The following is a 13,069-nucleotide window of genomic DNA, read 5'->3' as shown; positions in this document are numbered from 1 at the left end:
AAGGGATCTCCCAAATTTTTTCATTCAAAGCAGACGCTTTGATTATCCCTCACTGTCTGCCTTAGATTTTGTTCAAGAGTTTGAAGTGGAGGTGCTATATCAAATGGCTCTATTTAGATTTTAATGTACATGGGCGATATGTCATAAACATTTTCGGCAATGGTATTGACTCTGGCGATATCTTGTGGCAGTTTGGAAAAGTTCAGATCTCAGATGAGGAAAGACTTCATGCATTTACCACCGCATATGATGCTGGCAAGAAATTTGTTAAAGGTTGTGCTAAGTGTACACTGTCTTCTTTGCAATATGTTAAATCACTGCCAATTTCTTCAATAATGAAGTAAAAATATGTTCTAGTATTGCATCGATCCTAAAGTGCTAATCTGTTTATCCTGACTTGGCCTCCTATCCTTCTCATGTGCTTTCCAACTTTTCCAGGGACTGGGTATTCTTTACCTGCAAGATTGGATGAAATTTTTTTGTCAGGCCATTTGTTGCGTTTGTGTTTGGAGCACCAGAAGCTTTCCCAGTCATCCTGTGTAAAATACAATATTTACAAGGGTATTTACCATGAATAATTGCAGAACATGTTGTTTTGTTTGAGGATATAGTGTAAGGATGCAAAAGTTCTCTTAATCTCAGGTTTTGGTTGCATGCAGGATTCAAATACATACAAGATGGCATTAATAGTAAAACCCCTTCTGAGACTTCCAGAAAGGGTTAATGTTCTCCTGAAGGAGTTTCATGAACATCCAATGTTGCAGCAGATTCTACAAATTATTGGGTGAAAGTTCTTATTCAAGGTTCTTATTTGGTGAAAGTTCTTTGCATCCATTTCTGTTGGACCTCACAGGATTTTTCATTTTTTCAGATGAACTTAATCCATTATCATCCTTAGGGAGTCGTTGGAGGAAGATTGAATTTGAATGCTGGCCTACTTTGCTGGATGCAGTTGAGCGACAACACAAGGTTGATGCTGAGAAGGTCAGTTATAAACTTGATTTTGTAGTTGAGTTTGAAATTTTATGATTAGATTTTTACCATTATGACCATATAGTTTTGGCAATTACTGTTGTGGTTTTCCTTACACTGAATACTATTTCGGAGAATGCCTGTTGATCCAGATGTGGAAATCAACTCTACAATGTTGAGGTAAAAGCTTTATATTTTTGCTTGTATTTGTTGGAGAAACTTGAAAGATATATAAGTTGAGGAATCTTTCCTAACTTTCTTTGTGAACATGTAGTATCGAAGAGTTTATGCAAACTGCGACCATAGGAGAGTTTGGGAAACGCTTGGAGATCTTGCTTATGTTTCGTGGGCACTTTTCTATATAAATCTGCTTGGAATCATACCGTATAGCCAAAGTAATAGTTTACCTGTCTTAATCTTGTTATTATTCTACAATTTAATACTTTTCCCCAGGTTTTTTAGTTGTGCATATATATTTTAACTTGCAACATGGCTTTGGGATAATTAGGCGATCCACTGAAAGAGGGCCTGTTAAGTTTCAAGGATTTATTCACTTGTCATTATGGAGCTTATTGTCTAATGGAAATGTTCTAAATCAATTGCTTGAGAAGAGCATTTCAGATGGATACTTCTGCTATTTTACTGACTCCATTTCTTACATTTGCAGAACCCTTGCTATAAAGGTTTCACAAATTACATACAACATCTTTGGGTATTATGTGGAGTCCTTACCTTTGTAAGTATTTCTGTGCTTTTCAAAAGGAGTACACCTCAGAGTAGAAATGTTATTTTGTTTAGGAGTATTCCAAAGAACTACAATGATTCAAAGTATGCTATAAGGATTTAAGCTGCTTGGTCAACCAATGCAACAAAAAGTATGATTGTTGATGTCTTGTTTTCTTCTTCCTTACTAGAACGGCCTTCACTGTTATTTCTTGCAGGATTCTTCAATCACTCAAAGCGGGTAGAAAACTTGTTGAGAAGGAGTCGAAAGATTGTTCAGATCTTTGTAAATGGGAGGGAAATTGCTACTATTCGATTGAATCATATAAGAAGACACATCAAAAGCTTCAGAAACTAGTTCAGAAATTCAATGTAAATATTTATCTCATATTAAATCATGTGGCAGCACAATTACCTGAAAAAGCAAGGGATCTCCCAAATTTTTTCATTCAAAGCAGAGGCTCTGATTATCCCTCACTGTCTGTCTTATATTTTCTCCAAGAGTTTGAAGCGAAGGTGCTATATCAAATTGCCCTATTTAGATTTTGAAGTACATGGGCGATATGTCATAAACATTTTTGGCAATGGTATTGACTCTGGTAATATCTTGTGGCAGTTTGGAAAAGTTCAAATCTCAAATGAGGAAAGACTTCATGCATTTACCACCGCATATGATGTTGGCAAGAAATTTGTTGAAGGTTGTGCTAAGTGTACAGTGCCTTCTTTGCAATATGTTAAATGACTGGCAATTTCTTCAGTAATGGAAGTAAAAATATGTTTTAGTATGGCATCCATCCTAAAGTGCTAATCTGTTTATACTGACTGAGCCTCTATCCTTCTCATGTGCTTTCCAACTTTTCCAGGGACTGGGTATTTTTTACCTGCAAGATTGGATGAAAATTTTTTGTCAGGCCATTTGTTGCGTTTGTGTTTGGAGCACCAGAAGCTTTCCCAGTCATCCTGTGCAAAATACAATATTTACAAGGTTATTTACCATGAATAATTGTAGAACATCTGGTTTTGGTTGAGGATATAGTGTAAGGATGCGAAAGTTCTCTTAATCTCAAGTTTTGGTTGCATGCAGCATTCAAATACATACAAGATGGCATTAATAGTAAAACCCCTTCTGAGACTTCCAGAAAGGGTTAATGTTCTCCTGAAGGAGTTTCATGAACATCCAATGTTGCAGCAGATTCTACAAATTGTTGGGTGAAAGTTCTTATTCAAGGTTCTTATTTGGTGAAAGTTCTTTGCATCCATTTCTGTTGGACCTCACAGGATTTTTCATTTTTTCAGATGAACTTAATCTATTATCATCCTTAGGGAGTCGTTGGAGGAAGATTGAATTTGAATGCTGGCCTACTTTGCTGGATGCAGTTGAGCGACAACACAAAGTTGATGCTGAGAAGGTCAGTTATAAACTTGATTTTGTAGTTGAGTTCGAAATTTTATGATTAGATTTTTACCATTATGACCATATAGTTTTGGCAATTACAGTCGTGGTTTGCCTTACACTCAATACTATTTCGGAGAATGCCTGTTGATCCAGATGTGGAAATCAACTCTAAGATTTTGAGGTACAAGCTTTGTATTTTTGCTTGAATTTGTTGGAGAAACTTGAAAGATATATAAGTTGAGGAATCTTTCCTAACTTTCTTTGTGAACTTGTAGTATCGAAGAGTTTATGCAAACTGCGCCATAGGATAGTTTGGGAAACGCTTGGAGCTCTTGCTAATGTTTCATGGGCAGTTTTCTTTACAATCTGCTTGGAATCATACCGTATAGATATGCCAAAGTAATAGTTTACCTGTCTTAATCTTGTTATCATTCTACCATTTAATACTTTTCCCCAGGTTTTTTAGTTGTGAATGTATATTTTAACTTGCAACATGGCTTTGGGATAATTAGGCGATCCACTGAAAGAGGGCCTGTTAAGTTTTAAGGATTTATTCACTTGTCATTATGGAGCTTATTGTCTAATGGAAATGTTCTAATTTCAAACCATCCTCCTAGCCAGGATGCAGCACTTTCAAGCCAGGATGTAGGGCTTTTAGTGATGCAAGGATTACAGTGATGCAAAATCATTGAAGGTGTTGCATGGCCTTCAAACTCAGGCCTGATATAAACGTTTGGTGAAACCTGATTTGAGCCATTAATCCAGAAGAGGAGATCAATAGCCATAGCTAGTAGTAGAGCCCGTTGAGCAAGTGGTTGAACTAGTCCATTTAGTGGACACAGGTTTTTTGCCAATCACTTCCAGTGAGTGAGCATGCCACGAGTGGATTTGAACCAACCCAGAACTCGCGGTTCCTCTCCCTTAAGGCAGGACTAGCTGCGGTGCAGCGCTCCTTGTTAATAAAATAAATTAATTTCAAAATATTTACCTAGCATGGCATGACATATATAACATAGCCTTATTAAGGGAATAAAAAAATAAAACAAATTTATAATTTAGAAATTATTAATATAATTATTTATTTAAATATATTCCATCAATATTCATCTCACTTCGAAAATATTACATTTACATTTCAGATCATCTCACTTCGAAAATATTACATTTACATTTTAGATCGTCTTCTTCATGTTCGGCTTCCCCATCTTCAAATTCACTTTACCGTCCTTGGTATTCTTTAAAAAGGTGAGAGAGTTTGGATTTTACGTCATCATTCTCCCAACTTATTCCATCCCACCCACGTAACTCTCCTACAATTTCCTTCAACTTAGGTAGCTTCTCCATTTCTTTTGGCATTCTCCCTAACAATGGACAGTCTGTGATCTCTATAAATTCCAGATTAGGCATTGTTTCTTCATTCCATATACTCGATGGCCTTGCAATACTCTCTGCCTTCTCTAAATCTGTAAGAGTCAATTTCTTTAACATTGGAAGACTGCTGATCTCAACTTCCAACTGACGGCACTGGTAAATCTTTATGGACTCTAAATCAGTGAGCTCCTCCATTCTCAATGTCTTTAACCTGCCGCAATCTGACATGTGTAAGGAGTGCAGTTTCGGCATTGTTTTTGCATTACACACTATACTCTCTAAGCTGTCTAGGGAGGATAGATTTAATGTCTGCAACACTGGAAAACCGCCACTGCTCTCCATGAACAGCTCCTTCAACCTGGCACAACCTATATTTTTAATTCCCTTAAATTGGTTAGCTCCTTTATTCTCAATGTCTTCAACACGCCCCAAGCTGATATCACAAGATTCGCAGCTGCTGCATTGTTTTTGCATTGCACGCTATACTCTCTAAGCTGTGAAGGGAGGATAGATATAATTCCTCCAACTTCGGAAAACCGTCACGTGCAGCCTCGCTCCCAATCTCCAAGGCTGGAAGCTCCTCTAATTTCATACAGTCGCTCAAGTGCAAATTCTTCAAATTTTGAAACTGACAAATACAATTTGGCAGACTTACCCCTTGATAAGTAAATAACACAAGACTCTGCAACTCCTCCATGCTCTGCATGTTCTGTGGAAGGATATCTAGCGCCGCATCATCTCTATTTTCATGTTCGCCCCACTGGAACCATAACCTTAATTTTCTCATCTTTGACCATGTACTCATTGAACCCTCTTTAATTTCTGGCATTATTCTGACATCCAACTCGATCAGATTTGAGAGATTTGTGAGATCCTCCAAACTCACTGGAGTTGACCTATAAGGCACGACCAGTTTGTTCAATGAAGTGAGTTGAGAGATTTGATGTGGAATCAACCCCAAGTGTCCGTGGAGAACCGAAAATTTGAGATGCTTCAGATTTTTAAGTTCTCCTATCCTATCGGGTAAAGAATGGAGACTTTTACATTCTTCAAGATTCAAAAATTGAAGATGTGAAAGACTGCATATGCTATCAGGCAAGTCCTTCAGCTTCTTACATCCTCTCAAATTAAGAAACTCAAGCTGTCCAAGTTTCTCCACTGCTGTTGGTGATTTTTCTATTGAGGTATCCGACAGATCCAGAACTCGGAGAGACCTGAAGTTTACCAAAAACCCCTCTGGAATTTCCTTCAACCGTCGGTTTTGGGCCAACACTAAACTGACGAGTGTTGGAGACTTCAATTCTGTTGGCAAATCACTAATTTCGCTGCCCAGAACGGAGATTCTTTTGCCAGGCCTGGTCCCTTCTTCGCTTGGAAATTGTTGTAGATGTTGACTTGCTTCAAATAACCACTTCTCCTCTCCAACATACTCAATCAAGCACCTATCTACCAGTGCTTCTATGTATTGCCGCCCAACATCCATGAAGTAAGTAGTCCTTTTTTGGGGAACCAGTCCTTCTGCGGTCCACATCTCCACCTGCGTCTCCACATCAATTTCTGCATCTTCAGGAAAGGCAGCACAATACAGAAAACATATCTTCATGTTATTATTGGGCAAATCATTGTAGCTCCATCTCAGCGGCTGATAGAGCTCAGCATCGATAGTCCCGTGAGTGGAGGGGAAGGATGGATCTACATTTTTCATCAAAACTAAAGCGCGACTCCACTCATCTGCAGTCTTTTTCCGAGCCATAGCTGCAGCAATTGTATTTATTGCCAAGGGCAACCCTTTACACTCCAAAGCAACTTGTGTAGCAATAAGCTCTAGATTATTTTCTGGACCAGCCCCACTTCTAAACGCTCTTCCCCGGAAGAGCTCCCACCCTTCCCCTGTGGACAGGGGTCGTATCATCATGCAGTCCTCTTTTTCTGCCATTATTTCAACTACATCTCTGTAGCGACTGGACATTAAGACTTTGCTGCCTTTATCACGCCCAAAATTAACCCCAACTTGATTCAAATCAATTGGACTCCAAATATCGTCCAAGAGTAGAAGAAACCTCTTATTTTCAAGAGATGCATACAATTTCATCTTTCTCATGTCAATACTAGAACTTGGCTCAAATCTTAAATTCAGAGACTCGGCAATGGTATCCTGGAGACTTTGAATCTTATAGTTTTGAGAAATGGTATACCAAATGACGAGATCGAAGCTAGTACTTACCTTCTTCTTGCAGTTATTGTAGATGAGGTGGAGTAGTGCAGTTTTCCCAACCCCCGCCATCCCCCAAACACCAATCACCGGATGAGGATCGTTAAGCCATGAAAGCAGTTGATGCTGAGCGGTTTGAATGCGAGTCCCCACGAAGCCGGAATCTGGTAGAGGTTGAAGAAGCACCTCTGCTTGAGGCTGTGAGGACACCACAATCTGTGCAGTATGGGCAGCTGTTGAAAGAGCAGAATCAAGCTGTCGGAAGAGCTCACTAATCCGGTCTTCCATTCTCTGATATCTGCGGGGATGCTGGGTATGAAAAAGAGGCAGCAACCGCGACACCGTTCTCGCTGTCTGTTGGCGCGTTGGATGAGGGCTTTGACTTCTTGAAGGGCATCGTTGATCCTTCCCAAAAAACCTTCCACTAACTCGGGCAGCTTATTTTGTTGATCTTCGAATTGCGTTTGAATATGGCGTATCGACTGCTCCATATGGTCGAGTTCATAACTTCATTGTTGAGAAGTTGAAGGTTCTTCCCAAATTCCCTCACATCCTTCAATTGTTGGTAGAGGAGACCGATAATGGCGTTGGTGACGTTAGTGGCCACTCCGGTCGCTTCTCCAATTGCAAACTAGGTGGGCATATTAGCAAAATGCAGAGAAAAATGGAAGTTCTATGAAGATTGAAACCAAAACAGGGGACGATAGAGCGCCTGTAACGAGGAGGCAGCACGGGGTTGGATGAGTGCGATACACGATACGATGAATGATTGCCTATATGGAGACGCAACGCTGTTTGTCTTTGGAGTATTTCTGGGCAATATTTGACCATAGATCAAATTCCCTACCTAACAATCCCACTTAACAATTAAACCTTAATATCCCACCTAACATATAAGACCCCACATTAAATTTCTTACCAAACAAACACACATTAAATTTCCTACTTAACAATTACAGATTAAATTTCCTACCGAATAATTAAACTACATATCTGCCATTCCTATTTTTGAAAAAAATAAATCTATACGCACCTAACAATTAAACCACAATTTATATATATATATATAATCAAATTACAACCACATAAAACTATTTTTCAGGGTGATCAAAACAGACAACCACATAAAACTATATATCATATCACCTTGAAAAAAATAAATCCATTTTCAGGGTGATCAAAACAGACAACCACATAAAACTATATATCATCTCACCTTGAAAAAAATAAATCCATATTTTTTTTAACAAAAACACAATTTTCTAAAAATAAAAATAATTACACCTTTCTAAAATAATTTTTCCTTGAACCCATACCTCATAGTGATATATTTTTTTTTTACTAAATACACTTTTCTAAAAATAATTATTCCTATACGCCATAGTGATATAATTTTTGTATTCCCATGACTTTTCATGGCCAAGTTTATGGTTAAAAAGTTGGAACATTAATAAAGTGATGTGTGGTGTGGCGGCTGAGTTCGTTGGGTGAAACCTACGAGGTCATCTTGCTATGGTGTGCGACTCAAGGAGTAGACTTCCCTTATCCGTGAGTCTCGGCTCTTGCCAAAATCATAAGAAATTAGTATTAGACTCCCCTTATCCATGAGTCTCGACTCTTACCAAAATCATAAGAAATTAGTATCGTGTGCGGATCATAAAAAATTAGTATTAGACTCCCCTTATCCGTGAGTCTCGCCTCTTGCCAAAATCATAAGAAATTAGTATGGTGTGCGGGAGTAGACTTGCTCTTGCCAAAATCATAAGAAATTAGTATGGTGTGCTCTTGCCAAAATCATAAGAAATTAGTATGGTGTGCGAGAGTAGACTCACTCTTGCCAAAATCATAAGAAACTAGTATGGTGTGCTCTTGCCAAAATCATAAGAAATTAGTATGTAGACTCCTCGCTCTTGCCAAAATCATAAGAAATTGGTAGGGTGTGCGGCTCAAGGAGAAGAAATTGGTATGGTATGCGGCTTAAGGAGTCTAAATTTGTATGGTTGCCATAATCATAAGAAATTAGTATGTAGACTCCCCTTATCCGTGAGTCTGCGCTTGCCAAAATCATAAGAAATTAGTATATCTACTTGACTCTGGGCTCTTGCCAAAATCATAAGAAATTACGATATTTGCTTGTAGGTTGTTGGATGTACTCTTGGTGTTATAGTGGCAGCTACAAAAATTGATCCTAGATCTTCCTTAGATTAAGTCTAATAGTTACCGATTCACCCTTTACCTAAAAAAAAAATTAGAACATTAATAAAATAACATTCCACTAAACTTTACCAACGAAAATTAATGTTATTCCAATATATGAGAATCTAATCATGAACCTAATTGATAATCATTTCATAAGTAGCATACACGTTATATATAATATCCACAATCATCGCAATTCATTGAGGCATATCACACACGTCCACATTAATTCATTGAGACATATCCACACGGAAGTTCCTATTTCCACCTCTATAGGTTTATAAATGCCCTCTGACATGCGAGGGAAATACCGCTCGCCCTCTCTCTCCATGCTCCATTCATTGGTTCGCGTGTTGTCACTCAGAGGGCGAGCAGTATTTCCCTAGCATATCAGAGGGCATTTATAAACCTATAGAGGTGGAAATAGGAAAAGCCATATCCACACACGTCCACATTGGTTTGTTGGATATTATGGGAACCACTTGTCATTGTACAAGCGATATAAAAAAGATAATATCAAATTATTAAGGTGGTTATACATGAATTTCGCTTTTTACAGAATTTATTTTTAATTTAAGTTTTAATAAAATATATTTATTTATTAAATTTAATTAGTTTGTTTTATAGTATAAGAAGTATTTATTAGGTTTGGAGTATGTCTTAAAACTGTTTTAGTGTGGCTAAGAGCTTGTTTTCCTCAGACGTAAGGAAACAAGTTAACGGTCCAAGATTCAGAAGTATCTAGCAAGAGTGAAAGTGAGCGCCCTTACGGATCACCAACTAGTTATTCTAGGTGGCACAATTTCCTTGAGTAACAATGGTGAGTTAGCCTGTATTTGCAAATAGCAGTGAGAGATGGTTGTCTTCACGGTTGGTTTGATGACTGAATTATGATAGGTTTTCCACCCGAAAAATGAGAAACACTTGTTATAGTTCACTTGATAAAAAAAACATTATCAAATTATTAAAGTGGTTACACATCAATGTCACTTCCTACTAAATTCACTCTTAATTTAAAGTTTAATAAAATCTATTTATTTATCAAATTCAATTGGTTTGTTCAATAGGATGAAAACCACTTTTTATAGTTCACGTCATATAAAAAGACAATCTCAAATGTCATAGTCTAACTTATAGACGAAATAGCCTTTTTCACCTAAATTCATCAAAATTCAACAAAACAATTTTAAGATTTTTTGTTGTTTAAAATACATTTTTGAATGCATAAATGGATTCAGCACCTAAAACACCCATAAACACCAGAATTATGCAAATTAAACAATTTAAAATCAAGTTTTTAAAAATCTCTGTGAGATTTTGATTAAAATTAGCCAAAAAATAGTAAAAATCATTTAATTTATTTGTTAATTTAATCAAATAATTAAATAATTAAAATAATTACACATGAATGTCACTTTTTACCAAATTCATTCTTAATTTAAAATTAATAAAATCTATTTATTTATTAAATTTAATTGCTTTGTTGAATAAAATACGAACCACTTGTTATAATTCAAGTAATGTAAAAAACAAATATCAAATTATTAAAGTGATTACACATGACTTTCACTTTCTAATGTAATCATATCTATTTATTTATCAAATTTACATTTTCCTTGTAGGCCAATTCTTATAACCCAATTTTAATTAATTCCAGATCAAATTAAAAGAAAAATCGATAGTGATGGTATGAATTGGAAAAATTGTTTAGATACCGATACATTTTATTCAATTGAATAAAGCGGCTATATGATGATGATGAAGAAGAACGTCCACTGAGACCAAACTTTGGTCCATCAAACCTAAAGAAACAAATTATTTGTTTGATTTAAGATTTTATTCCTATGTTCAAAGAGCTTGGAGAGAAGCTTCCCGAGCTCACTATAATTTTGACATCGTAAAAGGCTAGGAAGGTCAGTATTGCGACAAAGATTATGAAATTGAGATCTAATGTGGTTGTACGCGAGGCACTCTAAGAGGAAGTGGTTTTCATCCGCGATGTTCCTATTCTCACAGAGATGGCAAATCCTCATCCATGGTGTTTTAAGAACTACCCAACGACCTGTTTCACTATGGAGCTCATGAGAGTTCGTTCTAATCTTCGCTATATCAATTTTCTTCTTTGAGCTAGTTAAAATAGAGAGATACTTTTGACCTTCTAGGGTGGGGTTGATGACCTTCTTATAATAACTTAATTTTCTTTTAGCCGCTAAATCTTTCTCACACCACATTTTTTCTTTGAACTTAGAAGTAACAGTATTTTTAATGTTATTAATGTTTTGCAATGCATCATTCTCGTTGATCTCCCAATAGTTTAACCAGGACCTCGTGTCTTTATACCACCCCCGTTTGAGCCTTAGGTGGTTTTGGCTGGAATTTAAAGCTAGCTTAGGAAGTCTATGATCTCCTATGTTATTGAGTTTGTGCTTGTACAACAGAAGCCTAATCATAACTAGGCTCTTGATAAGGGAAAGACCTACTTCTATAAGGAGAATAAGATAGGGTGTATTGCTTTTAATTTTCAGGTTATACATTATAAAACGCTTCTAGATTTGCTCAATGTTTCTCCAGGATTCTCTAGAGATGCTGCAACCCCAAACCTCACATCCATATAAGATAACAGGAGTGACTAAAGTTTCAAAGAGGAACTTATCTTTATCCCACATTACGAGGTTTGTCGTTTTACAATTATTTTCAAAACCAAAATAAGCTTTCCACCCCCCATTAATCCTTTTCTCAATGCTATAGTTCCAATTGAGCTTGTTATGAATATCAATTCCTAGGTACTTGTAAGAATGCACTTCCTCCAAGTTATTATTGTCATACATAAAACTAGCGTAAGTGTCCTTCTTGGATTTGATAATCATAACTTTTGTTTTGTCAATGTTAACAGTCATACCCATGGTAGAGTAGAAATCCTTAGGAAGCCTAAGTTGCTTACCAAGATTAGATGGGCACCTTGCGAGAAGAACAATATTGTCAGCATAGAGAAGAAGGATGATGATTATCCCAACTAAGATCGTGCCAGCACATCCTGCTTCCTCTAAATAACCTTCGAGCTTGTTGATGTAAATGCCAAATAGGGTAGGGGAGAGGGGGCAACCTTGTTTAACTCGAATATTACACTTAATATCTTTCGACCACCCCTCATTGCTCTTTAGCTTGGCAATTACATTCTCGTATAACCTTATAGCGACAACTCTCAACTCGAAAGGAACCTTTAGCTCTTCTAATCTATTCCAAAGGTTGTTTCTAGGAACCGTATCAAAAGCCTCTCTAAAGTCCACAAAGCAACAAAAGAGATTGGATTTATCATTACGACATTCCTCCACAATGATCCTAAGCGTAACGAGGTGGTCTATTGTTGAGTGATGCCTTCTAAAACCCGCTTGGTCTTTAGCCCGCTTACCTTCACTTTCAAGCCATATGCTCAACTTCTTTTCCAAAATACTACCATATAACTTGGCTAAGAGAGGGTTGATCATAATTGTCCGATAATTAGAGGGGTTATTTGTATCCCAACTTTTAAAAATAGGGATAATGAGGCTCTCAGTCGATGGTTTAGGGGACCCTTGCTTGACTGCTTGATTAAAAAGCTTGTGGATGTGGGGGATGAGGACAAGACCTCCAATTTTTAGGAGAGATAAAATTAAGATAATTATAATAATGAAAATTAGTAGTACAAAAATCAAATTTAAATTAAATATTAAAGTTCATTATAATTAATTTTTATTATATTTTTAATAATTTTTATAATTAATTTTTATTATATTATTAATATTTTTTAATTTAAGCCGATTATATTTTTAATATGAAATTGTTTAGATACCGATACATTTTATTTAATTGAATAAAGCGGTTATATATACGAGAGATAAAATTGAGATAATTATAATAATGAAAATTAGTGGTGAAATAATCAAATTTGAATTAAATATTAAAGTTTATTATAATTAATTTTTATTATATTATTAATAATTTTTATTTTAAGCTCGTAGGGAAAGATTATATTTTTTAATATGAAATTTTGGAGTTTAATTTAATTTGTATTAACTTTTTTTTATTTTAAATAATTTATGATATTTTTTTTTTTTTTTTTAAGAAATTGAGGAATATAGAATGATTTAATCGTTTTAAATCTTGTTTTACATGTGTAGTTGTAAGATGTGTTTTTTTAAGAAGTTCTAATCAAGGTG

General features: G+C 36.1%; 1 protein-coding gene and 1 long non-coding RNA gene across 2 annotated transcripts; one reads left to right on the top strand and one right to left on the bottom strand.

Moving 5' to 3' along the window:
* The first annotated feature begins 244 nt into the window (after positions 1–244).
* LOC149243458 (uncharacterized) lies at positions 245–2,837 on the top strand. Its single transcript, XR_016245789.1, has 9 exons — positions 245–561; positions 660–984; positions 1,125–1,152; positions 1,247–1,367; positions 1,640–1,708; positions 1,914–2,211; positions 2,312–2,393; positions 2,559–2,680; positions 2,780–2,837. It is a non-coding gene; the product is annotated as an uncharacterized LOC149243458 (long non-coding RNA).
* Positions 2,838–4,203: 1,366 nt separating this feature from the next.
* Positions 4,204–7,409, bottom strand: LOC149243457 (putative disease resistance protein At5g43740). The gene has a single exon (XM_089374522.1). The coding sequence runs from the start codon at positions 6,960–6,962 to the stop codon at positions 4,902–4,904; it is 2,061 nt and encodes a 686-aa protein (XP_089230648.1). The 5' UTR covers positions 6,963–7,409; the 3' UTR covers positions 4,204–4,901.
* Between the last annotated feature and the right edge of the window lie 5,660 nt (positions 7,410–13,069).

Source organism: Pinus tabuliformis, chromosome 8, assembly GCF_031772625.1.
Source record: "Pinus tabuliformis cultivar Carrire ecotype Pingquan chromosome 8, CPIR1, whole genome shotgun sequence".
Taxonomy (NCBI): domain Eukaryota; kingdom Viridiplantae; phylum Streptophyta; class Pinopsida; order Pinales; family Pinaceae; genus Pinus; species Pinus tabuliformis.
Note: the sequence above shows the minus strand (reverse complement) of the source record. Positions and strands in the feature narration are given on the sequence as shown.

Excerpts from the sequence above, each read along its gene's own strand:
- LOC149243457 (XM_089374522.1), bottom strand. The coding sequence starts at position 6,962 with ATGGAAGACCGGATTAGTGAGCTCTTCCGACAGCTTGATTCTGCTCTT.